Source organism: Telopea speciosissima, chromosome 5 (genome assembly GCF_018873765.1).
Source record: "Telopea speciosissima isolate NSW1024214 ecotype Mountain lineage chromosome 5, Tspe_v1, whole genome shotgun sequence".
Lineage (NCBI taxonomy): Eukaryota > Viridiplantae > Streptophyta > Magnoliopsida > Proteales > Proteaceae > Telopea > Telopea speciosissima.
The window spans coordinates 15692415-15717978 of NC_057920.1; the positions used below are offsets into that span (position 1 = coordinate 15692415).

Sequence of the window (25564 nt, forward strand, 5' to 3'; positions counted from 1 at the left end):
ACTGAGTCGAAACAGAAATTTCAGCCGAAATGCCCAAATGTCGGTTGAAGCCCTGCATTCTTACTAAGTTGCACCATGTTTCGTTTCAACCTTCATCGAAAGTCGAAACAGAAATATTTTGTTAAATCTCGGTGGTTTTGACTGAGATTTCGAATTATGGAGGGAAGGGTTGAGATTGGGGCTCAGCAGCTCCATTGTGCCGCAGAACGCCATTGTTAGTTCCCTGTTGAGTGTTGACCGATTGCTGTTCGAAGAGGGGGAAAAGGATTAATGCCTTGTTGGCAAAGAAAGAAACGGAGGGTTGTGTTGGTATAACAATCCCCTAAAGAACCTCTCATCTCGTCTCATCTCCTCTAGCTATCAGGAAAGCCATAGATGAGGCTCGATTGTCAGTAGGCGACATGGTTTTGTTTCAAACTGTTCCTGGAGCATTAGAACACTTTTATTTTTGTTACTTGGTTCCGTTTCCTTTTTGTTCCAAATGTCCAGTGAGTGCCATGGGGGGCGCAAAAACGAACCAATGTTGCCAAACATGTTTCTACTCTTTTTATGTTCTCGTTGAACAAAAGAACAGGCGGAAACACTCCCACGGAGTGTTACCAGACAGCACCTTATTGAGTTGGGCTTATGGAAGTTAATAAATAGTAGCTGAGATACAATAATTAATATAGTCATTTTTGTATTATTTTATTGATTACATCAGGGTACATCCCCTTTATTTCTCTGAGGTTTCAATTTAAACCCAAAGTATCAATGTGGTTTAGTACATTTTTCTTCCTACACTATAATAAACAGCAGTGGTGATGGTCTCTCTCTGTCTCTTGAGAGGAAGAATTTGAGTTACATCAATTGGTCATGCATAAAATTATGGGGGGTTTAGAACATCAGTAGTACATGAATGGCTATGTAACAAATTCAATACTCACATCAGATACTAAATGAGAAATGATTGGTAATGACTTAAATAAGGAACACAAAATGTGGTGGGCTTCTTGGAGTCCAGAATTTCGGCTTGTTAATATTTCTGACGTTAAGTTTTAATGCAGTAACCCCCTCTCTTTTGTGTAAATGGTCGAGGTTGCTGTTTTTTTTTTTTTTGTTGGGCTTTGGTCCCCCATCTCACCTGCTTTTCTCCTTGGAACTCGACTTATTCCCACCTCCCTCCCAAAAGAAAAAAAAAAAAAGAAGAAGAAAGATGTGGATGAATATATGGTGGCAAAACTCCCTTGTCAAAATGAGACATGGGCACCTTGTATTTTAAAGGAGACGTATTCCATTTTTTTTTAATGGATTTTAAAGTTAAGTACTGCTGTACTACAAAAATGATGAATGGGTTAATTCACCCACTGAAGCCAAAATAAAGAAAGCTATACATCGTTTACATCAGGGACAAGGTGATTTTTGAATCGTTGATGACCTCATATTTTTTTTGGCACTTTACCGTAGTTCGTTGTTCTGTAACTGAGGAAGGTAGCCATTTTTTATTTTGCGCTTTTTGTAATTATTGTCATTGCCTTTTGTCCTTCTGTCTTTGTTTGTCTATCAGCTCTTATGAGTTGTCTTTTGCAGCCACAACCCATTTAGGCTTATTGGAGTTGGATTGTCAGTTTGGACCTTCGCTACAGCTGGCTGCGGTTTTTCACTTAATTTTTGGTCCATTACAATATTCCGCATGTAAGTTTTACTAAATTCCATTTTGAATTACAGAAAGGGAGGGGAGTGGAAAAGATAGACGACTTACGGAAAAGAAGGGAGGGGACTGGGGAGAGAAAAAGAAAGATGATTTCATTGTTTGTAACTTTTAAGTTCTTATATTAGCTAAATAATGCTGCTGTTTTCCATTTAGGCTGGTAGGTGTTGGCGAGGCTTCATTCATAAGTCTTGCGGCTCCATTTATAGATGATAATGCCCCTGCTGCTCAGGTTTACTTCTTATCTCTTGGGTTATCATCATAATCTTAGTGGCCCAACCAAGTTATTAGTTATGGATATGTTGATTTATTATCGTAGTTTTATGTAAACTAAGTCGCTTAATTGTTTAAGAAATTTAATAGATGTTATATATCATAAGTTCTGTTATACTTTCATGTTGTTATGCAAAACGTTCATGCTATAACTTTGCATTATAATGAAATGTTGTTTTATTATCTTAAATTTAGATGTTTATATCTAATTGTGTTGATGGACAAATGGTTATTTTTAATCTGTGTTGTTAGAGGCTCTTAAATTTGGAATGCTCTTTGTGTGTTCTATGATGTGATAAGCTCTGTAGTATTTTATTTGGTTGAAGACACTGTTTAACGCACATTTAAGCCTGTTTTTGTGGATCCCTTCAAGTATAAGGTTCCTTTGTACAACCCTTTATTCTGTTCAAGAGGCAATGAGCCATGAATGATTGCTAGGTTCAGGTGATTGGTGTATTCAGAGGGGTTTGCTGTTTGTAAGGAAAAGTATTCTTATGGTTTTGGTGGATCTTAATTTTATTCCTTTGCATGCACATTTAACAACAGTTGGGGGTTCTGATTGGAAAGTGGAGATCCACTCCTTTATGTATACTGAGAATACTCTTTTCAATATTACTCCTTTTCGCTGTTCAGAAGGGAAAAAAGTATGATTAAGCAAAAGAGCTAATAATAAATATTTTAAAAGTTGGATAGGCAGTGAGGGATCTCAACCCAGTTAGATTGTGTGGGAGATCAGCTTACCACATGGTAGTAGGTAAGGAATGAAACCAAAATTTCAAAGAATTTTAATAACAGAGAATCAGGGGATCAGATTAAGCCGAATATTTGGTCAAAGGCTCTAAATTGGATGGGGGAATAATATAACAGAAATCAGGCTTGTTTTTATTGGACAGATCCTTAGGATATGAAGATTCCTACTTGAAGAATGAATTCCTAAATATGAGAATCGATGAAAGTTTCAGACAAACTAGATTAGAGATTGATTTCAATCCCCAATAACAAGCCTAATGATAGTCAGAAATCTGAGATCAGACTTTAGAAACAGAACTTCAAATTTTGGTTAAGCTGAAATCATACTTGTAGTTGGAAGACATTAATCAGTTTCAAGTTTGAATGAAATAGTAAGAAGCTTCAGAACAGAAACCAATTGCTATGTATGGAAGCAGAATTGAAATCCATGGTTAGAATTGAAGTTTCAGAAAATTCATAGTTGGAGTAGGAATTCAAGAAACTAGAAAAAAAAATTAGGATTTTTATGCTAAAACAGAATCAGAACTAGAAATTGATTGGAAGACATAAGAGAATGGCCGAAACTAACCATTGTAGTCAATGGAGAAGAAGCAAAGAAGAGAAGAGAAGAGAAGAAATCAGTTTTGGGATTTACCCACCTCTTATGTCAAGCTAAACAGCTCCAAAAATCTTAATAAAAAAATCATATTCTTTACTCGAAACATCCCCTATCTAACCCTATGTAACTGCATCATTGGGTTCCTGTGGAGACTCCCATGTCATCAGAGAACTCCTGATTGAGACTTCTTACTTGACCATGTTCTATTGGATGCAGTAACTGGCTAATGCTCTTGCTGATTCTTTTATTTTCTTTTCTGAAAAGTTTTGTCTGCAGCAATAGGGTATTACATTAATATATTCAAATTTATACAATGAGTAGAGCTGTCTGCAAGTACACAATCAGAAAATACAAAAGCTACATGCATGGGCTCTCTGCGCTCTCATCCAGTTGAGATATTCTTGAAATTTGTTTGTAACTCCATTGGGTTCACTCTGATGAAATCCTAATAAGCCTATTCCCCCCTTGATTTGGTGACTTCTTGCTTTTTCTTTAGGGGGTTCTCTTCCTCAGATCTAAGGTCCCCTTATTATCCTCATCTTCTCTATGATATAAGTAAAGGCCATAGAGGATGGTGGTGCAGCTGCAGGTCATGCACCCACTCATTCAGTTTCTTCTCTCCCGACGGGGTATGGTTTTCATTGACAAAGAAACCCAAAAGGTTTGGAAGATATGTAGTCAAAGCTAATCCATGTGTTACCTCTTCTTATGCGTTCTGACATTTCATCAATCTGTTGTATACTTGTATGTCTTGTTCTTTCAACAGGCCCTAGGTGATAGAAAGGGGATGGGTCTCTAAACAATACTTCCTGAGCTCGAGGACTGAATATTTATGACAGGATGGGGCTGATTTCATGGGAGGTTCTGAAAGTAGATTCAGGAAGACATGGGTGGTTCACAGACACCCATTTCTGTGCGGATGCCTAATGCATTTTGTGTCTACCTTGACAATTTTTGTGAACAAGGAGCTCAAATATTTAGATGGTTTGTGAGGAAGGTTTCTTTTGTTGACTGTATGATTGTGGTCCGTGTTCAAATTATCTTTCTCGATGGATCTCAAATAGTCAACTCAACTAGGCCTGATCCAGCTAAATGGGATTCGTTACTTGTTTCACCAATTAATTCTATTCAGGCTCATATTTGTTGTTAATCCTACGTGATGCGTTACTTTTTCACCACTACTCCAATTGTAATCTAGGCATGTCCCTTGTTCTTTTAACTCCACCAAAGTCCAATCTAAATATTATTGTTTCTCCTTATTGCTCTCCTTTGTTCTTATCCAAAGTTCACAGTTTAGTGCACATTTCCTTGCCACCTGAGACGACTTTCTCTTAACATGGTGTGTATTGGAGCTACTAGTGAATTAGCTCTAATATATATTTCCAATTTTATCTTTTCTTATTTTAGAATTCATCGATCTCAACATCCTCATCGCAGCTATACTAATTTTGTTTCTTTACCGCCCAACTTCCATCCAAAGTTCACATTTTGTTGCACATTTTCTTTGGTGTGTATTGGAGCTACTACTGAATTAGCTCTAATATGCCTATTTCGTATTTTATCTTTTCTTGTTTTAGTATTCATTGGTCTCAACATCCTCATCGCAGCTATACTAATTTTGTTTCTCTACCGCCCAACCTCTATACATGATTACTAGTCCTATAGCTGTCCAATAAAATTTATCTTTGAGTTTCAGTGGGATGTGTCAATCATCCAACCTTCCGGAAGAATGTCTCCATTTCATTCCCACCGGTCTAATTAATCTCGTGATGGATCTGAAATGAAAAAAGGAGGATCCTTGACTTGTTTTCTGTGGTTCAAAATAGGATATACACATGGAAGTTGTATGGGACTTCATCATGGGATATACACATGGAAGTTGTATGGGACTTCATCATGCATGTAAAGTGTCTCTGATATATCACTTAGCAAAGGGGTTTCACAAATAAGGGGTTTTGGGAATAAATTTATATTTGTAAAATAATTTATATCATAATTAGCAAAACGCTAGCAAGCTAAGATAGTTATCTGCTCTAATTCTCCTGTTCGGTTGCTATTTATTTATTTTTTGGAATGGCAAGTAAAATTGTACTCATGAGAAGCAAAATCACTGCATGTACAGGCAGGAACTATACAAAATGAACATGGCCCACATCAGACCCTCTAATTGGATCAACTACACAACATTGGCAGCGAAGAACAAAACTAAGACACCTTCCCTTAAAGAAGCTACCAAATTACAAAATCTCTCCATCTATTCCACATACAAAAGGTTTTAATCCCTTCTAAATTTAGGAAGAACCAAACACCAACTCGACACTATCCACATTGCCTTTGAAGCTATCTTCTCTATTGCTTCCTCCTTTGCCACAAAAGAACGTGCATTCCTCTCCTCAGAACCCTAGTTTTTAGAGAATTTTGATGGCACTTCTGTGATTGTTTGTACAACTGAATAAAGAAGGGGCGGAGAGAAGAGGCAGCTACTCCAACCACTTCAAACATAAAACTTCCCTTCTGTGCCTAAACAACTGTACAACAGAACTTCAAGTGGGGAAGAGCAGGGGAGCTTTCCCATCTATGCAGACAAAAGGGAATCAAGTTTACATACCTTTCTTGAGAGGGGGGGGGGGGTTGTTGATACAACTCTCTGAAAATTAAACACACTTGTTTTATCAAGAAACAAGCAAGTTTTAGCCTTGGCGATTTGGCAGTGGATTTAGAAGTGCTTTGATAGGTGGAAATAACTCCTCCATTAGACCCTTTCTGGATAAGTAAAATGCTAATTGATTATTTTCTCAGAACATACATGTGAAAGAAAATGTGTCCTCTACAAACCCAATTGAAGGCCATTAACCGAGAAACAGCTCCTAACTAGTATCTAATTACCTTGAGTCATTCCTTTATTTCATTTGATAAATACTTTGATTTTTTTTTTTTTTACTTTACTTGAATTCATAGTTTGGCTGATTCTTATAACTTTACTTTTTTATATAAAGTTCTTATGTTATTTCTGGTCATGGTATCAGAAAACGGCATGGCTTGGGATCTTTTATATGTGTATACCAACTGGAATTGCCATTGGCTATGTTTATGGAGGAGTGGTAAGCTTAAGTTCTTGACCCTTCAAAGTTCCTTAGGGTTTTTTTTTTATTTTTAAAATTTAAATATCTCGTCTTCAGTAATTGGTCCAATATGGATTCCTTATAGTATTCTTAATGGTGGAAAGTATTTTTTATCCCCTTTTTCTTCGATATGTAATCTGTCAAATGAAGAAAATTGTAGTTTCCCTGCTAATGGGCATATTAAGGAGTTCTTTTGATTCTATACAGATTTTAATATTTGTTGATTCTGGTATGGCACAAGTAGGGATGTAACTATGTAAGCCTAATCTCTACACTCTACTTGGATGGGTTACATGAATCCCATTTTGCCATTCCACTGGTTAAAAGAAAAAAGATGATGAAAAGAAGTGCTTTTAATTGCTCAAACTAAACCCCATGTTATGATCCCATCCCATTTGTTTATGGAGTTTACAAATGTAAAGCCTTTAATAATCTCATCCCATTTCTTTTTGAATCCAATGAATGCAAACCTGAACATCCATTGAAACAAAGAATAAAATATGCTCTATTTCAAGACTCTTTACTTTCCCCCATCAGTTTATTTAATGAAGAACGTTTGCTCCGTAGAGACGTGAGCATTTCCTCTTTATATCGTCTCCAGCATATGATAAACAAAGTCTTCTCCTCAAGATTCTCCGACTTGGGCCTAGGGGAGGTGATGCAGCACCAAGTGCCCACACCCGAAGGAAGAAGAAGAAGAAACAACCCTAAAATTGAGGCTTAGTTTGGGAGCTGTAGCTTAGGTTGACATTTTAGTATTTTCCATACTTAGTTTTTATTTCAGCTTATTTGTAAATTTAAATTGAACCAGTTCAAACGATGGTTCAATTTAAGTGATTTAACTAAGTCTTTTATTTTAAGTTGTTAGGGACAATTAGGTCTTTTCTTATTTTTAAGTTTTAAGTTGTTTTATTAGGTTCCCACCCCTCCACGATTTAGTGAGGGAGTGTTTTGCTTAGATTAGGATTTGGCTATTGGCCTCTATTATAAAATTAAATTTCGTGGGAGGCTCCCCCACAGTTGAATGAATTTTTTTTTAAAAAATAACAAACTTTGTGCTGCCGCCATTGTTGCTGCTGCTGCTGCTGCTCCTTGTGAGTGTTGCATCCTTGTGGCTCTATCAAGGTGGAAAGGGTAGGTGGATCTCCTACGACTCCTTGCGCCGTGATGGCCGGGAGGATCCCTAAGTTTTGAAGGTGGTTCTATCCTTCTAAGTTCTCTGCTGCTGCCAGTGAAGGGATTAGTATTCCAGTAAGTTGTTTACAAGTTTCTGCAACTACACTTCTTCTTCTAATCCTCCAACCTAAACCTTCTTCATCCCCATCGATTCCCATAAACCCTAGGTCATCTAAGCTTCATCCAAACTTCATCCAACCTTCATCCAGTATATAAATTCAACCAAATTCAGACCACAGCTCCCTCATACCATCTCTTATTCTCGACCTAGCCCACAGCCCCATCTGTCCATTAAAACCCTAGCTCCCATTAACCTCCATTAAAGCCCCACAAACCCTAAAATTTCCACAGCCTAATCTAGCCATCAGAACCAGCCCAAACTTGGTTCGAACCTCCCTCCCACTGTTCCGTACACTCAATCCAAAGCCCTACCCCAATATCCCATCCCAAACCCTAATTTCATTCCCTTTTCTATTTCCCAAAACTCGAAACCCTAGCCCTAAATTTTCTGAAATTTAAAATCTTACTCTAACCTAATCAAACCTAGCTCATTAAACTACTCAAAATCTGCCTATTTTATCATATAAACCACATTCTCATTATCCTACCCTACCCGTCGAAATTGACCTAAAACCGTAATTTTGCCCATTCGAACCAGCAGCCCCTTTTAAATCCTGTTGCTTGGCCTCTAGTAGGGATCCTTCTCCTATCTAGAGCTACATTAAGTGGTATTAGAGACATGGATCAGCATGGCAATTCAGTATTGAATCCACCAACCGATCCTATGGCTGCAATGTTAGAACTGTTTCAGAAGCTTGCTGCTGAACAAAGGGCTGCAACTGAAGCCTAGAAGGCTACAGCTGGATGCAATCATGGCTAGATTGCAACTATTGGAAGAACAGAGAGTCACCCCTGTCAGTGACAACAACGTACCCATAGATGAAGATAGGTACCAGTTCAATTCGGTGGTACAGAGACTACCTGACAGAGATGAGGATTCCAGAGATGGTTATAAGGCTCATAGAGATGGATCCAGAGATGACAGAGACCATTACAGAGATCGTCGGGACTGAACCAGAGGTACCCGTGAGCCTTCCAGGGAATACAGAGATCGAAACAGAGGCTACAGAGAGAGATAGAGAAGATCGGGAGAGACATAGAGGTCGCCAACCTACTTTTGAGGAGTACATGAGATCCTACTTCACTGGAGACCAAGGTCTTAATCGGCTCCACACTGACAATCAGAAGGTGAAGCTTGAACTGAAAGAATTTGATTGTGATCATGACCCTTAGTTATTTTATGGGCTTGCTGCCCTGGACAATTATTTTGACTGGTATGATCTGTCTGAAGAGAGGAAGATGAAGATAGTCTGTACTAAACTTGTTGGACCAGCACATGAGTGGTGGAGGACCACTGAAAGGGAGATGGACTTTGACGGGATTGCACCCCGCACTTGGGAGGACATGAAATACAACCCGAGTAAGAAGTACTTGCCAAGGCACTTCAGGTCTCAGTTACAGGATCAATTCAACTCCCTACGCCAAGGGACCATGACTGTATCTGAGTATATGAAGAAATTTGATGCACTTTCTTCTCGCACTGGCATTAGAGAAGAGGGTATCCAGATGCTTTCACGATTCAGGTTGGGTTTGACAAGTGAGATAAATAGAGCAATTGTTGTGGTCGAAGTTACAGACATCTGGAATTGCTTTGAGAAGGCCTTGAAAGCAGAGGAGCTACGGGCTTCCAAGTAAACAGCTGGGTTCTACTTCCAAGCCGAGTTACACCGGCGTTAGCACCTCACGACAGGGTCCCTCTATAGGCAGTACCGTTCGTTCTACTGCCTCCCCACGTGTTGATGATAAAGGCAAAGCTCCTATGGGATGTAATGAACCCGTCACTTGTTTCTACTGTCAGGAAAAGGGACATATTGCTAAGGACTTCCCATACAAGAAGAAGACCATCAACGTGGCTGCAAAGGAAGAAGCCCATAATGATGATGAAGAAGAGGGCCTAGAAGCCTATCCTGCCGATGATGATGATGATGATGTGGCTAATTACTACAAAGGCTTGGATAATGATACAAGAGGCTGCTACCCAGCTGGAAGCCCAGCCGTCCCTGCCCATCAAAGAGCTGCTGTCTACCTACAAGTTCGAGCCATCCGCTGAAGATGATCTTAAGAAGCTTGACCCTGATTTGAATGACCATTCCATGACCTCCAACCATTTATCGGAGATGAATGTTTTCAAGTCGGGGAGAGTTGATGCAGCACCAAGTGCCCACACCCGAAGGAAGAAGAAGAAGAAGAAACAGCCCTGAAATTAGGGCTTAGTTTGGGAGCCGTAGCTTAGGTTTACATTTTAGTATTTTCCATTCTTAGTTTTTATTTCCGCTTATTTGTAAACTTAAATTGAACCGGTTCAAACCATGGTTCAATTTAAGTGATTTAACTAAGTCTTTTATTTTAAGTTGTTAGGGACAATTAGGTCTTTTCTTATTTTTAAGTTTTAAGTTGTTTTATTAGGTTCCCACCCCTCCACGATTTAGTGAGGGAGTGTTTTGCTTAGATTAGGATTTGGCTATTGGCCTCTATTATAAAATTAAATTTCATGGGAGGCTCCCCCACAGTTGAATGAATTTTTTAAAAAAAAATAACAAACTTTGTGCTGCCGCCATTGTTGCTGCTGCTGCTGCTGCTCCTTGTGAGTGTTGCATCCTTGTGGTTCTATCAAGGTGGAAAGGGTAGGTGGATCTCCTACGACTCCTTGCGCCGTGATGGCCGGGAGGATCCCTAAGTTTTGAAGGTGGTTCTATCCTTCTAAGTTCTCTGCTGCTGCCAGTGAAGGGATTAGTATTCCAGTAAGTTGTTTACAAGTTTCTGCAACTACCCTTCTTCTTCTAATCCTCCAACCTAAACCTACTTCATCCCCATCGATTCCCATAAACCCTAGGTCATCTAAGCTTCATCCAAACTTCATCCAACCTTCATCCAGTATATAAATTCAACCCAATTCAGACCACAGCTCCCTCATACCATCTCTTATTCTCGACCTAGCCCACAGCCCCATCTGTCCATTAAAACCCTAGCTCCCATTAACCTCCATTAAAGCCCCACAAACCTTAAAATTTCCACAGCCTAATCTAGCCATCAGAACCAGCCCAAACTTGGTTCGAACCTCCCTCCCTCTGTCCCCTACACTCGATCCAAAGCCCTGCCCCAAAATCCCATCCCAAACCCTAATTTCATTCCCTTTTCTATTTCCCAAAACCCGAAACCCGAACCCCAAATTTCTGATATTTAAAATCTTACTCAAACTTAATCAAACCTAGCTCATTAAACTCCCTAAAACCTGCCTAATTTTATCATATAAACCACATTCTCATTATCCTACCCTAACCCTAGAAATTGACCTAAAACCCTAATTCTGCCCATTTGAACCAGCAGCCTCTTTTAAATCCTGTTGCTTGGCCTCTAGTAGGATCCTTCTCCTATATAGATCTACATTAGGAGGGTGATTGAATATGGGAATGAAGTCTATCAATTTTGTTGTGAGAAAAATGCAGTTCCATTTCTGTGCTCTTTTGCATAGTTTCATGAGATGTCCAATCTCTTTCTTTATTGGATTGGTGGGACTGATGCAAACCATAATATATTATGCATTGTTTGATCGTTTGTCAGGATTTGATTGGTCCACAGTGGATGGACAATCCATCATTGATCGGATCACAAATAGTCTGACCTGATACCGTCTCAAAACCTTAAACTTTGGCCTCTTCACTGCCTACCTCTATAATGGTCCCTCCTTGCTTAACTACACTTCTTCATTTCTTTTGCAAGGTTTACAATTTTGATTTCATTGGTAATTTTGACCATCAAAAAATTGAGTTACTGGGTTTGAGAGATTTCAAAAGGGAAAACATGGAGCTTTCCTGAACCATAGATCAAGAACTCGTCTCGAGTACAGGTTTCGACCTGGCCAAAAAGCGAGTTGGGGTATTTTTTTTTTTTTTTTTTTTGAAATCAATGGCTTGTTTCAGTGGGTTTTCTAGTTGTCAAGGGCTTCCAGGGGCTTTGGTTGACTTGTGCACCTTGATCGCCTAGGTGGGCTCCTTGGTCGCCTACTTGGTGTCGTCTTGAATTTTTACGCTCTCCAACGCCTTGGGTCGCCTAAGCGCCGTGACAACAATGGTGGGTTTTAGGCCTAGTTTGGTCATGAAAGTTGGTATACAGCCTATTTTGGGCCATTTAAACACAATTGCACTATCTTGAAATAGGCAGATATTCAAGATCTCGCGAGTTCTTGTTCCATGTCCTCAACATGCAGTTTGGGAATTTACTGAAGCTAATGTGAAGGAATTTGGTGACCAGGTGGACTGCGCTAAAATTGATCTGGTGTCTTGCAAACAAGCATTCTTTCTTGTATTACATATTTACTTTTTGCTTTATATGATGTGCACACCTTTTAATAATTATATACAGTGAAAGATATTGTTTATGCTGATGAAAAAAATGGAGTTTTCCTTTGAAAGGTTAAGAAATTAATAGATGACATATGATTAAAACACCCTGTCCTGAGAGTAAAACAGCAGACGTCCATGAATATGTATAGCATAAATACTATTATCTGTACCAATTCATTTTAATTTTCGGAAATGATCTAAAAAATCTATCTTTATGCCTTTACAATATTTTTTAGTAGGAGTAGCTAAAGTAGAAGGCATATATTTTTATGTGCATGGTTCGAGAACTCGGTTCTGCCCAGCCAAAAAACTGAGTTGGGCCGAGATCTCGACGAGTTGGTGCATTTTTTTTTTAATTCGGTTGATGGTTTCGGTGGGTTTTTGACCTAGCTTGGTCATGAAACTTGGTATACAACCTATTTTGGGCCAATTAAACACAATGGTACTATCAGATTTTGAAAATTCAAAATCCAAATAGGAGTTTAACTTAGGGAGAAACCAAGACAGACACTTATTTATGCTAGAAACCAGGACATGCACTTATTTATATTGAAGGAATCCAAGATTGCTTCTGATTTATATTGAAGGAGTTATATTTCGGTGAAACTTAATTTGGTGTGCGCAAATGTCACACCCCCAGAATGACTAGACCTAGTGGGGCCCATGACACCGGATCTAGCTGGGGTCCAAGCATGTTTAACTTAAACATTCCCCAAAAGAGTATACTATGCATAAATCATAAATATTCATTAAGGTTAAAATGCCATGGCTATCATAGTAAGTCCATTCATTTGATCTATGCCATAATAACTATCTGAGTGTTAGCGGAAACTTTTATGGGTTAGGGACATCAAATTTAAACCATTAAACCATAAACTATTCATCCACCCCATGTTCCCATCCATTGGGTAGTAACACTGTTGGCATCAAGGCAACATAAGAAACTTCTCTTCTCCGGCGATGCCTCCCCCCCCTCCGGCAGCTCTGCCAGCTGCTCTCCCGGCATGCCCTGCACTCCCCTCCTCCTCAGCAACCTCTCCTCCACCTCTCAAACTTACACCTGATCCCCATCCCAGTGACACCCTCCCCTCAACTTCACCCACTGCTTCTAACTCGCCCCAGACATCTACGCCTACCCTTGCCAAGAACAACCCGGACCACTCTACCTGGAGTTCCCTCCTCTCCAACACCTACTCCACTACCATTGACCGAATTTCCTTGCACTTTGTCCCTCCCTCCTTCGTCGATGACTCCAAGATTGGATTCTGTCCTAAGGGCTTGCTCGATGATGAAATATCCAAATGGCAAAGCTGTCTCGTGGGGCATTTCCTTGGCGCCCGCCACCTTTCCATGTAGTTAAAGCCTCTCTGCTTTCAAGCAATGGCGTGGCGGGGTCTGTCTTCGACTACCTTCTCTCTAGCGGCATCTTCATCTTTAGGTTCTCCGATGACGTCGACAAATCAAGAGCCTTGGAGGGTGGTCGTTGGTTGATTGGCAAGAAGCCGATCTTCCTCCGGCAATGGGACCACCACTCCTCTCTCAGCAGAATCGATCTCAAGTCAATCCCCATCTGGGTAAACTTGCCAGGTCTTCCTCTCCACTATTGGTGTGCCTCTGGTCTCAGTATCGTTGGATCAACAATTGGAAACCCTCTCTTCTCTGACGAGCGAACCAAGAAGATGGACCGACTCTCCTTCGCTCATATCTGTGTTGCAATTACTGCAGATGTGCCTCCTATTGAGTTCGTTACAATACAGGAAGAAGACGGTCACTCTTTCATCCAGAAGGTGTCCTACGAATGGTTGCCGCTCTCTTGTTCGGTCTGCCAAGACTTTCGGTCATCCGTCGAAACCGTGCCTGCCTCATGCCACCCCTGCTCCTTTGCCTCCTTCGAGCATCGCTGCTGTCCCTTTGGTTGCTGCAGGCCGCAAAAAGTCCGCAATCCTTGCGCTCCAACGACCACCGTTGCAACTCTGGTGATGTCATCGCTGCAGCTTTGTTCACTTCGTTGACGTGAAGGATGCTTTGTTGGAGACGATGCGTGGAAAGCGAAGCAAGCCTCAATGGAAGACGATTATGCTGCCATGCCCCTGGCCTCGATCAAGCCCTGGCGAAGCCTCGCTCTGCTCACCGGGCAGGCCCTTGCCTCCCTCTCGTGGCGGAAAAAAAGACAGAACCGGCGTCAGAGAAGATTACTGGATTCAGACGAGGTTCCTACCCAAGGCGAGTCCCCCGATGCCCACCTACCCTCTGAGGTTGACCACAACAGATTCGCAGTCCTTCAGTCTCTCGATCCTGGCGATGTTGGTGACCCTGCAGCCTCAAAGGCTCCTTTTGAGCTCTGCTTGCACTGCAAGCCCGATCTGCAGGCTCCCCCTGCTCCCCCTCTTCTACCTTCGCCCTGCTTTCTTCCCCCTTTTGGCAAACCACTTTCGCCTTCACCCCTGTCACCCCAAGCCTTTTACCTTTTAACACCAGCTCCCATTTTGTCCCATCTACGAAACACCTTTTCACCAGACCCTCTCCACGTGTCCTCACGCCCCCCTTTAAACCTGCACATTCCCCCTTTTAACCCTACTAAAGCTCTGCCCATCTCTCACCCAACCCATCTACCCGCCAACCCAACCCCAACCCTTTTAACTCAACCCGCCATCTCAACCCACTCGCACCAACCCATACTCCCAACCCCTTCTCCCCTTACCGTTACACTCAACCCCTGGCCGAACCAATTCAAACCTGGCCCTGGCCCTACGGTTGATCCTCTTTCAGCCCTTGATCCTCTACCCACCTTGCTTCCTCCCTCCCCCACTTCCCCCCTTGTTTGTTTCCCCCCCTTGCGTGAGTATCGGTTGCGGCCCCGCAGTGTTCCCCCGGGTTCTCGGGTTAGTTCCGCAATTGGTTGGTTGCCCCGCCCCCCTCCTTGCTCATGATCCCTTAGACCATTTGGAATGTCCGTGGCCTCAATGCCCCGGTTAAACAAGCGGAGATACGTGCCCGCATCAAATCCTCAAAGTCCAATCTCTGTTGCCTCCTTGAGACAAAGGTTCTTAAACCCAATTGCTCTCGCATTGCCCATTCGCTAGCCCCTTCTTGGTCCTTCATCTCCAACTTCCCACTCTCCCAACGGTCGTATCTGGGTGCTTTGGGATCCCTCCAAATTCCACATCTTGGTCTCTAACACCTCCCCCCCAACACCTTCATCTCAGCATCTCTAATCACCTTCACAATCATCTCTTCTTTTTCACTATGGTCTACGCTTTCAATTGTCCCTTAGATCGTCTCCCCCTCTGGGATGATATCCATGCCATATCTCTGCCCGTTGGTTCCGCCCCGTGGGGCATGGGTGGCTACTTCAATGTCGTCAAATATAGTCATGAAAAGATGGGTGGTTCCCCCATTGACCACCAAACGGTTGATGGCTTTAATTCTTGTCTTGAGGATGCAGGTCTTAACGATCTTAGATGGTCGGGTGCTGATCTTACTTGGCACAACAAGTGCTCTGGGCTCGACAGAGTAGCTTGTAAGCTTGACCGTGTCCTCGTCAATGACACATGGCTCTCTTCCCTTCCTTCTTCCCATGCTGTCTTTGACCTTCCAGGCCTCTCGGACCACTCCCCCATCTCCCTCTTTGTTCTCCCCTATCTCTCCTTTAGTCCCAAGCCCTTCAAATTCTTCGACATGTGGTCCTTCCATGACGGGTTCCTTCCTCTTGTTCAGTCCGCTTGGGAAATTCCAGTTTAGTCCTTCTCCTCCCCTCTTCTTGCCTTCTCTAAAAAGCTTAAAAATGTCAAAACAGCTCTCAAAACTTGGAACTCTACCACCTTTGGAAATATCTCCTCCCGTGTCTCCTCCTGTCGGGACACTCTCTCCTCCATCTAGTACCGTCTCCAGTCTGACCCTCTCAATTCCTCCCTTGTAGAGGAAGAATCCCGTGTTGCCTCTGAGTTAGCCTCCTCTCTCTCTCTCGAAGAGAGCTTCCTTAAGCAAAAGTCCTGGATTAAATGGCTCGAGCTCGGCGACTCGAACTCTGCTTTCTTTCACCGATCCCTCAAAGCTAGGGTCAACTCCAACTCCATTCTCTCCCTTACCGCCGTCGATGGCTCGGTTCTCTCCTCTATCGATGCCATCAAATCTGAAGCTGTGACCTACTTCACTGGAATCTTTTGCCCTCCCCCCTCCACCCATTCCCCCATCCCAGATGGCCTCATCAATACATTTGTCCCTCCCAACCTCTTCAGCTACCGCTGCTCCATCCCTTCTAACTCCGAGATTGTCTCAGCTATTCGCTCCCATAAGGCTAGTAAAGCTCCAGGCCCTGACGGGTTCAGTATGGGGTTCTTCTCCACTTGTTGGGACATCATCGGCTCGGACCTTACCTGCGCCATCAAGAGTTTCTTCTTTAACCCCCATCAAATCCACAACATTAACCATACCTTTCTCTATCTCATTCCTAAATCCTCTGGAGCGTCCTCCATGACTGACTTCAGACCCATCTCCCTCTGCAACCTCCTCTACAAGTTCATTGCCAAAATCCTAGCCAACCGCCTTCAACTTGTCATCGACTCCCTTGTTAGCCCCAACCAGTCCGCCTTTATCTCTGGGAGAAGTATCTCGAACAACATCATCCTCTGTCAGGAAATTGTTCGAGGCTTCCACCGGAAATCCATGTCGCCTTCAGCCCTCCTAAAGATCGACATCCATAAGGCCTTTGACTCCATTCGTTGGGACTTTATATCCCAAGTCCTCCTCAAGATGTCCTTTCCCCCCACCTTTGTCAATTGGATCCTCTTCTGCATTTCTACCCCCCGGTTCTCCGTTCTCCTCAGTGGCAGCCCAGCTGGATACTTCTCCTCCTCCGTTGGCATCCGCCAGGGCTGCCCCCTCTTCCCCTTCCTTTTTTGTCTCTCCCTTGAGGTCCTTTCTTGTAGTATCCAATCCAAAACTGACCTCCTCCTCATCTCCCCCATCCCTAAATGCAAGCCCACCAACCTAACCCATCTTGCCTTCACTGATGACCTCATGATATTCTCCAAGGCCAATCCCCTTTCCTTAGAGTCCATAATGTCATCCCTTCACCTTTTTCAGGGGCTTTCCGGTCTTCGCATTAACCACCATAAATCCCAAATCTTCCTTGCTGGGATTCCCGACACCACCATTGCGACCCTCTCCGCCATCACTGGCTTTACCCTTGGCACCTTACCTGTCCGCTACCTTGGCCTGCCTCTTATTCCTGCCAGACTTTCAGCCCATCATTGTAACCCTATACTTGACCTCCTCCGCAAGAAACTTTAGCTCTGGAAAGCCAAACTTCTATCCTATGCAGGTCGCCTTGAGCTCATCAGATCGGTTCTCCAGTCTTGCTACATCTACTAGAGCGGTGTTTTTGGTCTTCCCAAGGCCACCATCAAGGCTGCCGAATCTATTATGTGTGCTTTCCTCTGGAAAGGTGTGGACTCAGCCAGATTCCTCCATCCCAAGAGCTGGTCTACTATTTGCTTGCCCAAATCTGAAGGAGGCCTTGGGCTCAGAAGGATGAAAGATGTCAATTTGGCAGGCTCTATCAAGTTGTTATGGAAGCTCCTCACCAACAAATCCAGTATTTGGACCTCTTGGGTGTATGCTGGGCCCCTTCGTAGAGACTCTATTTGGACTGTCAGATCTACCCCCGACTCTTCTTGGATTTGGCGTAGAGTGTTGCAAGTGAGGCATATAGTCAGGGGAGCTATTTCTTGCAGGATAGATGATGGGTCCCAGACTTACCTTTGGCTCGACAACTGGCATCCTTCAGGTGTCCTTGCCTCCATTGTCAGCCCCCGTACCATATTTGCTTCCGGTCTGGACAGGTTTTACTCTAGTGGCTTCCATTATCACCAGTGGTTCATGGTCCCCGCCCCCTTCCCCCCCGCCCCTCGCTGATCTGTGGAGCTCCCTCCCCCCTATCCCCCCTGGTCACCGAGGAAGAGGTGATACCATCTTGTGGCTCCCCTCCACCTCAGGTACTTTTAGCTCCCGCTCGGCTTGGGACTTGATTAGACAAAGAGGGACCCCATGTCCTTGGCACAAAGTGGTTTGGTTTAAAGGGCACATTCCTCGGCAGAGCTTCACCGCTTGGCGTGCCCTAGCTAACTGCCTCCCCACCCAAGATTTTCTCATCCATCGCCACATGCAAGTCTCCACCAGCTGCTGCCTTTGTTGGAATGGGCACGAAGATATAGACCATCTGTTCTTCTCTTGCCCCTTTGCTGCCTCCATTTGGAAACGGGTCCTTCGTCACTACTGGCCCACTAGGAGAAGGCCCCTCCCTCTTCCCCCGTGAATGGGTTTGGATTGATATGACTTTTGGGGGTAATTCGATCTGTGACAGGATTGGCAAGCTTGCCTTTTGTGCTACTATTTCCCACATTTGGATGGAACGTAACCTTAGAAGATGGACGTCCAACTCCCGCTCTTTTGACAAGATTTGGAAGGCCATCTTTGATGTTTCATCTAAAGCTTATTCCCTCACCCTGGGTAGTGTCTTGGATACCCTAAGGAACAGGCTGATTGTTGTCTCCTGGGGTCTCCCTACCACCATTCTTCGCCCTAGCTAATCTTTAGCTTCGGCTTGTTGGCCCTCGGGCTTGTATATTCCCCCCCCCCCTTTTTCTTTGTAATTTAAATTTTCATTCATCCAAAAAGAAACACTGTTGGCATCTAGCTTTGTATATTACAGTCATCCACATGGAATACAATCTTAGAACATCATTCTTATAACGGTCTAGTCAATCATAATAATGACCTTAACTACACTTAGAGAATAGCAAGGTCAACTTCAGTCTGAGTGAACCTGCTCGATCACAATTCCTTTCTCTTTCGCTCCTTTCTCTGTAAAAACATTCATAATAATAGAATGAGCTTGACAGCCTAGTAAGTATGATAAACAATCCTTTATAACAACACTTATACATAATTCATAACCATTTACTAAGGTAACAAGCATCTTTCACTATCCCCATTATTTTTCGTAGCAATCATATAATACCCGTCTTTTATTCTTAGCCTTAGCCTCAACTCCTCATTGGAAGTGGTATCCCCTCATGCCGGGCCGTGTCTTGGCTAAAGCCTCAACGCCTCTCAAAACTTTTGTGTCGGGTCATGTCTTGGCCTTAGCCTCAATGCCCCTCAAAACACCTATTTTTTTTTTTACCACCCCGAGTCGTCTATCGGCTTAGGCTTAGATTTACGTTCTCACTTAAAACTTGATCTTCATCATGCACAAGTGTACTTTCATAACAAATCTTAGGCCTATCATGAATACGAATATAATACATAGGCAGCATCATATAGTTGCAAACACTATATAAGCACATACTTTCTTTCCATTTCTAAACTCATTCGAATATTTAATCATGCACACATAAAATTCTTACTTCCATTATAACATACACATCTATCATGTACTATGCATACACAACTTACAAGTGGCATATAACATATATTCATTTATCCAATTAATCATTAATACATATAAACACAAGTTAAGTAACTACACATTCCATTAGAATCATGTATCATTAATTACCGTCCGACGCTTCCAAGACTTCCAAACTTTATTCCAGTTCAAGTAGTCCTAACTTCATAAATACCTTCCTGTTCCAAGCTGTTTTCGAGTCATTTCCAGAGCACCTGGGTTGTTGATTCCTTCATAGAAAAGTTGTATTTTTGAGTCCTTTAAACACAGAATAAAAAATCAGGTCATTTGCTTTTGAAATGACCGAGTTATACCCATTTTACTGAGTTAGGGTCATTCTGCCCCTGTACCCAGAATTCTACCCGAGAGTTTACATGCCCTGTGTTTGCATACAAGTTTGCCCCTATTTAGGAGCAGAATCTGGGATTGAATCCTTTTCCAATATTTTTCCCCCATGTGTCTAGTTTCCTACCCAACTTGAATCATTCACTTTCGATTTATAACGAAGTAGATATGCCCTCTGGACTGACCAAAGGGCATTCTGCCAGAGCAGGGTATCCGAATTTTTATGGGATGAAACAAGGGGTAAAGATCGAAGGTCTTAGCCTCACTCCATTACATCTATACCATTCTAATTCTAGAATACAATGGTTTACGATCAAATTCTCATTAATCTATAAAAGGGACACTTATGAAATCTAGTTAGATTATACAAGAAGGACAAACAACCAAACTTACCTTCACAAGGTTAGTTACACATCTATGGAAATCCAACACCTCTTTGGATTCATTCCTTTTCCTTAATCTTTTCTTCAAGTTCCAAGAGTTCTTCACAAAGACCTTCAAATTTGCATTACAATTTCTTCAAAGAATTAATAACCCAGCATTAGAATTATGTAATCATGCTATTAACACTAACAATCCTCTAAAACCCTTTCTTGAGAACAAAATTAAACTATTAATATAGGCTTTCTTACCTCCAAATTATGTGCATGGAATTCCTTCTTCTATTAGAGCCTTAATCCTCCAATAGCCCCTTCAAAATCACCATGAAAATCCTCAACTTCACAATCTTCTAACTAATTTCCCCTCTTTCTCTATTTTCCCTTCTTTTTCTTCTTTCCCTTCTTTCTCTGCTTTTTAGAAATGCTAAGGGTGTTATACCCGCACCCCGGGAGTATAATTAATTATTAATTCTTCCCTGTGACGTGTAGTTATCATCGCACGTATGCCGGTGAGTTGTTCTCACCGTGGTCAAACCCACTATATTGACCATAGTACGAGGTCGTCTGGGAAACTAGTCGGGACCACGGAGGTCGCACCGACGTGTCAGGGTAGTAGTCGACCAAATTTTATTGTGGCCTTCGCCTCTCAAAGCCCTCGAAGTGTGGTCCAAAGGCCTCGACCTCTTATGGTGGGAACCACCTTCCTACTCGCATCGGATGCAAGGTTACGGCTGCCTCCGACCTTGCATCCAATGCCGCTGCAAGGACTCTTGTGGGTGAGACCCTATGGCTAAGGTGCTATGGGTGTCCGCCATGTTTGACCCTACCCAAATAGACCCTAGGTTACACTTATGAGGCCTTATCCAAAAGGCCATTAAAAGTGATTTTCTATATGAGAGAGAGGGGTAAGACTATTCCTTAGTCTTTCTTTTTCTTTTCTTTCCTAACCTAATCGTGAAAAGGAGGAGAGCTTTGAAGAGAGGAGGCGAAGGAGGAGAAGAAGGAGAAGGAAGGGAAGAAGAAGAAGGAAATGGCTCTGGGTTTGGAGCTTTAAAGAGGGCACATCTTGTGTATCTCGCACCGGGTAAGCCGAGTGCCCTTTTCCCCTTTTTCTCTCTTTCCCCTGCTCGTTTGAGCTGGGTGGTTCTTTGGTTGTTCAAGATGGGGATTTCTTTTTGAAACCCAAAGGGTTAGCTCGAGTCACGTGCGTCTCCTCTTGTAGGATGCTTTCCTATTTTCATTACAATCCTATAAAGACCTCTATTTTGACCTCTTGCTGAATCTATTTGATTCTAAAGCTTCAACCACCAAAGAAAACCCCAAATCTGGATTTTGAGCTTTGATCCTTTAAACCCCCTTAAATCGTTGGATGTTGGGTGTTTTAAGACCTAAATAGACTCCAAGACACCCCTCCTTGTCCCTCGAGGCTTAGAGAACCAAATGGGACAACCCTGGGCTTTTAAAGACCTTGAAATCACACTTGGGTTGCATCGGGAGGCAAGCTGCGTGAGTCCGATGTTCGCCTCCGATGTGTCCCGAGCCTACAGGGAAGGTCGGAGGCAAGATCTGCGTGAGTCCGATGTTTGCCTCCGATGTGTCTCCGAGCTCGCAGGGAAGGTCGGAGGCAAGCTGCGTGAGTCCGATGTTTGCCTCCGATGGGCCTAAGCTGCGGGAAGGTCCTGAGGCAAGCTCTTGAGTCCGACGTTGCCTCCGATGCGATTTTAAGGCTTATAACTTATGTAAGCTGTGGGGTTTTTCTATGAGGCCTCCCTACACTCTCTCACACTCTTATTCACTTCCATAGCGCCAACATATGTGCAATGGAGTGATTTTGAAGCGGGAATCGTTGCGCTTATACAAATTCCATTTGAAGTAATTGGTGAGTGGGTTTGGGTGATTGTTTGAGCTTGTTTACTATCGCTTATTCATGCATTTATGAATTATATTGTGACATTATCATTCAAGCATGATTGCATATTGCATTTATTCTTATTCGATGATGATGATTTGGATGATATGGATTTGTGTTGGGTTACGGTGCCGGAAATCTGCACCGGAACCCCCGTATTACGTGGAATTGTATATCGCATCTCATTCTTGTCAGTATGCGCCGTGTTGTGTCATGGCCGTACCGGTGTTAGATGGAATGGGACATTGACACACCCGGATGTACCTCTCAACACGATAGGATTCATGTAGTATATCCGTGGTTAGGCTCGTTCCTATGCCACGACCCTTACCAACAGGGGTTTAGGTGTTGGGTAGCTGAGCACTGCTTTGCTGTGGAGAGAGTTGAGAGGCGGGCCAGGGTAGTAATGGTTATCGGGTCTGCCGCCTCGGGTGGTGATGACTACGACCGGCGCGGGCTCCATAGTAATAATTGAGGTCGCATTGTGGTGAGAATGGAAGGATCCACAATGTCTTCCCGAGTTATCATGCGTATGAGCATATACCCATTGACTTAGCATTGTGTGTTAGGTGGTAAATGAATTAATAATAGCATGCACCATGGACTATTTCGTGATTGTGTGATTGTGCATCCCCTTTTCTCTCTCACTAGCTCGGTGGAGCTAACCCCGTGTACACATTCTTTTTTAGATTTGGATGCGATGATTCTTGTGGAGCCAGAGACCGTGATCGAGGATCATGGCGATGGTTGCCCGCGATGATTGCGCCTACGGGTTGTCATACTTGGGATCGCTCCGTTTTATTATTATTTTAGAGCATTGTGCTTTGTATAAACTTTTATGTTTTACCTTTTGGTAGCTACTTGATGGTCATAGGAATTTTGTAACTATGTTACTTATTATCATTAGCCAATGAACATCTTATAATCATTTCATTTACTCTTTTCGCAAACTCTCGAATTGTCTTGGAATGTAATATTCCTTTGTCTTTCGTCTACTCGATATTATCGTATTTTAATATTGGTTTACGATCGTGAGTTGCCATCGCATCGAGATCCTGGCGGTAGGTGGGATGACGCGTGTCACCCCAATCATACCTCGATATTGTATTCTATCCTTGTCGGGATAGGGTGCGACAACATGGTATCGGAGCAATGATGCTCTACACCGACCACACCTTGCGGACTCTTGATTTACTCTCCACAATTAGGTTCTAAACTAAAAATCTTCAAGAACATAAATGATTGTGTGCGGACATAGGAGAAGACCGATTGTGGTGAAACAAGGACTTAGAAGATAATAGGTAACATGGAACTTAGACTTCAACCATAGGTCATTAAGCTACAACTATGTAATTGCTTGGTCGAGTCTTAAGTAGGTCATGATGGACAATTATATGCTATAATTCATAAACACTAATGAATCAATCATAACCAAGCACAAATATCAAGAATGATTTAAACAAGAGAGAATTAATCAAATACATCGAGATACATATAAGATTAATTACAAATATCCAATTATTCCAAATCTTCTTGGAGGCAATCATATCCTTCCCATTTCAACATTCATGATTTCATCTATTCCAACAAAAACATATGACTCCATCCTACTCAATCAAGAGATACCAATCTAAACACCATAATTGTTCTAGATTCTCTATTTGGACATAATCAGTGCCTTTCTCAACTCGTAATGCAAGACCCCATTTGTTCCATTCAAACATTTGATTCCGTTATCTCGGATTAAATATACAAGTCTACCCTTTCTAAAAGTTCCTAGTTGTTCATCCTAAGACAAGAACTTAAGAACTCGATCCGGGATAACTTCAATTTGTTGAGAGAAAGTTGGGATAGTCATTTGCACCACCACCACCATCGTGACCAAGAAAGGTGTTGATGTCATCTACCCTCTCTCGATACCCTCTAGGCACCGAAGTCCGGTCGAAGAGTTCGCTTCGTGACCTCATCGAAGCCATCCACCACTCGCAGTTCAGCCGATGGTCGTCGAATGTCAATACCTCCCACCTGATGAAGGTATAGGGATTCCTTCAGGTGAACAATAGGTCTTTGCTCCTCCAATGGGCATGTTGATAACGCCGACCAACCGTGCGCTGCCAAGGCTATAGAACCCCTCGACATATGAGACAACCGATAATTTTGTATGCCCGGGTTCTCGGTGCCCGGATTTGCATAGAAATGGCGAATGAGTTTCAAGTAGTATGGTTCGGGAAGGTTGAGAATGTTGGTCCACCCTGATGCCTCAAATCTCCGCCCCCCTTGTAAGCTTAAGATCATCCAACACTACATCCCACCCTTCCATTATATTTCTGCTAAAGTAGTCTCGGTAAAGCTCTTGGTCCTCTATCTTTTGGAACCATAGTGGATCTAGGACAGTTGGTGCAATTTGTTCAACGCATGCACGTTGTGTTCTTGGAGCCATTGATTGTTTTAACCGCACCAAAAGCCAAGTAGATAGCAAATTAATACTGAATGCTAAGGCCTAAGTAGATGATCAATGTAAGGTTATGAGGTTTAAAATCTAGCCTTTGATTCTTTTTTCAAGGCAATTAAGTTACAGCAGGATTCTTAGGCTAGAAAATTCTGATTTTTTTATCAAATTGTGATCTAAGAAGTTGGAGAAAAAGGAAAGGCATGGCCATTATGTGAATGACATGATAAATAATGAAGATTCAGTGGTCATAATATGCCTAAAAAGTAATATTTTATACAAAATAGTGGGTTCAAGCAAGAAATGGGTTTATTCAATCATGGAGCATGCCTTGAACTTCAAAGAAAATTTTCAGATTTTGTGGTTGAAAGTTTGAATCTTGGGAAACAAGTAAATATGATTTGTGACAACTCAGAGGATGTAAGCTAAGCCCTATCTAGTAAGACCGAATCAAATATGGCAAAAGAGAAGAGGAAAGATTCTAAGGATTTTATCAACAATCATGTATACAAGGAAATATGTTTCAAGATAAGACAATATGATAATTTTCTATGAGATTTTATGGCATGTAAAAAATTAGATTTGAACTTGAGAGTTTTCCCAAAATATTGTGAATTGAGGACTTTACCACAACCAAAACCTAAACATAATCCTAGTAAAATTCAACTAGACATGACAAACATAGAAACAATCTCTAAAAATCTTTGCAAAGACTTGAAAATTTATAAAAGATGCAATAATCAAACAAGGATACAAACAACTTAGTGTCATCGATCAAATAGGGCTTGATTTACACCTAAAAACCCTAGTTCCGCCAATCGATTTGGTATGAATTTGGTGTCAAGGCCAGGGGTAGTAATGGTTATGGGTCTGCCTGCGGGTGTGATGACTACGACGGCGCTGGCTCCATAGTAATAATTGAGGTTGCGTTGTGGTGAGAATGGAAGGATCCACAATGT

General features: G+C 42.3%; 1 protein-coding gene across 2 annotated transcripts in view; it reads left to right on the top strand.

Moving 5' to 3' along the window:
* LOC122662051 (probable sphingolipid transporter spinster homolog 2) overlaps positions 1 to 25564 on the top strand; it is a 96461-nt gene that overhangs the window by 21596 nt on the left and 49301 nt on the right. For both annotated transcript variants that reach the window (XM_043857607.1, XM_043857606.1), the window contains 3 exons: positions 1570 to 1674; positions 1847 to 1922; positions 6338 to 6412. In XM_043857607.1, the coding sequence (XP_043713542.1) occupies positions 1570 to 1674; positions 1847 to 1922; positions 6338 to 6412 (256 nt within the window). The remainder of the gene's footprint in view (positions 1 to 1569; positions 1675 to 1846; positions 1923 to 6337; positions 6413 to 25564) is intronic.